The following is a 3,311-nucleotide window of genomic DNA, read 5'->3' on the forward strand; positions in this document are numbered from 1 at the left end:
CCCACAGTTGGCTATATAATGGTTTAGTTTCCCACAGTTGGCTATATAATGGTTTAGTTTCCCACAGTTGGCTATATAATGGTTTAGTTTCCCACTTTGATCGCAAATGACAGGTTTTTTGGTGTCCAGATTGACGGTGGCTGTTGGGAGCAGGATTGTCTGGAAGATGGCATCCAGTCGGACGGACTGATGCCTGGAGACAAAACCTCTGGAAGAGGGCGTAAGTCCTCCGACACCTTCTTCATGGAGACCGGTCCTGGAAATCAAGTCCCTCAGGCCATCTGTGTGAACCTGGAGCCCACTGTTATTGGTAAACCTCACCACGGTTGGGAACGATGTAGAAAGACATTGCTTGTGTTTCCATTAGTACTGTCAACTGATTAAAACATGAATCATGACCAATCACTATGCCTAACTTTGTGAACTTGAAATATAAATACGTATGCAGTCGTGGTTCTTGCTTCTGAATGTGCGACATGTGAGATGTTGAGTTCGTACACATAGATGTATTCTACATGAGCGCTTCGACCAAACCCCGTTCCCTTTCAGTTCTGGGATAATCATACACTTTTCTGGTTTTAAATGCTGCTGCTCACTGTGGCTGTAGTCACATCTGTTATTCACTGAAACAACTCGATACCTTCATACTTGCCTTGTGCATTTAATTTGATATTCAATGTGTTTATCATCTGATAGTCCAGCCAGCAGCTGTTGTAGCTGCACTGTGTAACTCCTGAAACTTTGAAAAATGTATCAACCTCTGCAGAAAATTCATTACTCGATGGTCAGGGTTTTTTTTTTTTTGCACCTGTTGATGCAATGACAGGTTCTACTATAACTTTTCTGTGTCAGTCCAAGTCATTCACCCAACACCATGACTCCATGTTGTTCCTTCTGATAAAATTAAAGTACAAACTAGTTGCTAAATAAACACTGTAGTCAAACGTGCACACCTAAAGCAATGTTACATTGACATGCACACTTGGGCTAGCGATGCAACACAAGAAAGTTGAAAAGTTTTCAACTTTTGTTGCCGTCTGCTGTCGTAGAAAACTTTCACCTTTCACTGTCATTTGTCTCAGAACGTGCTGCTGTGAACTAGGTAACCCTCCACAGGAGAGAGGCTTTTAGGGTAAAATAGGTAATTCGGTTCATTTGCGTTACTGTCATAATGGATTAAAATATTCTAATCATATGCATTGATATTGGCAGCCCTACTTTCTATGCACTTTCACTTTCAGACAAACTTTTCTTAAATACGTATTCTCTCTTAGATCAAGTTTGTATCCATAAGTTTCTTTTTTTCCTGTTATTTTAGGATTATTTGACAGTTACTAACATCTGGTGTGAATTTAATGTCAAGACCCCTATAAAGAAGTGTTGAAGCTGAGAAACAGTCTTGATACTTTCTTAAATGTATTATGTGTTTCAATGTTTCCAGCAGATGTAAAGCAGATGCTGGTGGTTAAAGAAGAAGACATAGAAGACGAAAAACCTAATATGGACCTGTATGACCTTAAGCTCTACCACATAAAGGAGGAAGAGGAGGGAGTCTGCATTAGTCTGGGGGAAGAGCTGCAAAATGTGAAGGAGGAGATAGAAAGTGCCATAAAGAGAGAGGATGATAAACAGTCCCCTCTGCTCTCACAGCTTTATCAACACCAAATGAAAGACAGAGAACTACCAGAAGGAAACAATGAAGGAGATTTCATCAAGACAGAAGATCGTGAAGATGATTTCAACTTTTTAGAGTCTGAAGACACCAAGAAGGAGGAAGAGGATGATGATGTAAAGCACCCCGTCTCTGAGATGAAACACTTAGACTATGGACTGAAAACTGAGGAGATGGACTGGATGGAGAGCAGAGCTCCTGAGTCAGATGGAATCCAAGCTAACAAACCAGATTCAGAAATAGAGTCTCCATGCTTGTTGGATATTAAGAAATGTGCTACAGAGTACAAAAATGTTGACTCACAAAGGAAGGTCCAAACTAGAGAGAAGTTTAACTGTGAAGACTGTGGCAAAACATTTATTAGAAAACAGAATTTAAGCAGGCACATGAGAAGCCACACAGGCCAGAAACCTTTCTGTTGTGATCTCTGTGGACACAGATTTAGCGAAAAATCATATTTAACCGCACACATGAGAATCCACACAGGTCAGAAACCTTTCTCTTGTGATATATGTGGGCATAAATTTAACCAAAGAGCACATTTAATCATGCACATGAGAATCCACACAGGACATAAACCTTTCTGTTGTGATATCTGCGGACATAGATTTAGCCAAAAAGCAAATTTAATTATGCACATGAGAATCCACACGGGAGAGAAACCTTTCTGTTGTGATCTCTGTGGACATAGATTTAGCCAAAAATCATATTTAACCAGACACATGATAATCCACACAGGACAGAAACCTTTTTGTTGTGATATCTGTGGACATAGATTTAGCAAAAAGGCACAATTAATCTCACACATGGAGATCCACACACGACAGAAGCCTTTCTGTTGTGATGTATGTGGACACAGATTTAGCTATAAATCGTACTTAAAGACACACATGAGAATCCATACAGGACAAAAACCGTTCTGTTGTGATATCTGTGGACACAGATTTTTTCAAAAAGCCAATTTAAACAGACACATGGTGACCCACACGGGACAGAAACCTTTCTGTTGTGATCTCTGTGGACATAGATTTTTCCATAAATCACAGTTAAACACACACATGAGAATACACACAGGACAGAAACCTTTCTGTTGTGATATCTGTGGACACAGATGTAACCGAAAAACACTTTTAAATAGACACATGAAAAGTCACACAGGAGAGAAACCGTTCTGTTGCGATGTCTGTGGACACAGATGTAGCCGAAAATCACATTTAATCATACATATGAGAATCCACACAGGAGAGAAACCTTTCTGTTGTGAGATCTGTGGATACAAATTTAGACATAAATCAACTTTAAGCACACACATGATAATCCACACAGGAGAGAAAATATCTCTGTTATGATGACTCAAACTGCACAGCTGCTGTTGGCTGTGAAATATTTACGCGTCATCATTCACTTTATTTTGAACATTCTACTTATTGAACATTTTCAAAGTTATAACAGTCCTGTACAGTGCACATACAAATTATTTAAGACATGTAGCAAATATTGAATACATCCACATCAATGTCCTTATTAGGTGTTATATTTCAGGCGATTGTCCTCGGAGTTCTCAGGTACTCCCAGAACTCTACCAAGTGTTACTGTAAAAATGTCCTCCTGATATTAAATCTTAGACTTTCCTGAGAAA

The 3,311-nt window shown here is 39.3% G+C and overlaps 1 protein-coding gene across 4 annotated transcripts in view; it reads left to right on the plus strand.

The window, feature by feature from the left end:
- The window catches only part of LOC103477153 (gastrula zinc finger protein XlCGF57.1-like), a 4,861-nt gene extending 1,550 nt beyond the window's left edge, over nucleotides 1-3,311 (plus strand). For 2 of the 4 annotated variants that reach the window (XM_008430075.2, XM_008430073.2), the window contains exons 2-3: nucleotides 130-310; nucleotides 1,442-3,311. In XM_008430075.2, the coding sequence (XP_008428297.1) occupies nucleotides 130-310; nucleotides 1,442-3,021 (1,761 nt within the window). In that variant the 3' untranslated portion in view covers nucleotides 3,022-3,311. Of the gene's footprint in view, nucleotides 1-113; nucleotides 311-1,441 lie in introns of all 4 variants that reach the window. The other 2 variants (XM_008430076.2, XM_008430074.2) reach the window with 2 other exon arrangements.

The sequence above is a fragment of the Poecilia reticulata genome, linkage group LG15 (assembly GCF_000633615.1).
Source record: "Poecilia reticulata strain Guanapo linkage group LG15, Guppy_female_1.0+MT, whole genome shotgun sequence".
Classification (NCBI taxonomy): Eukaryota; Metazoa; Chordata; class Actinopteri; order Cyprinodontiformes; family Poeciliidae; genus Poecilia; species Poecilia reticulata.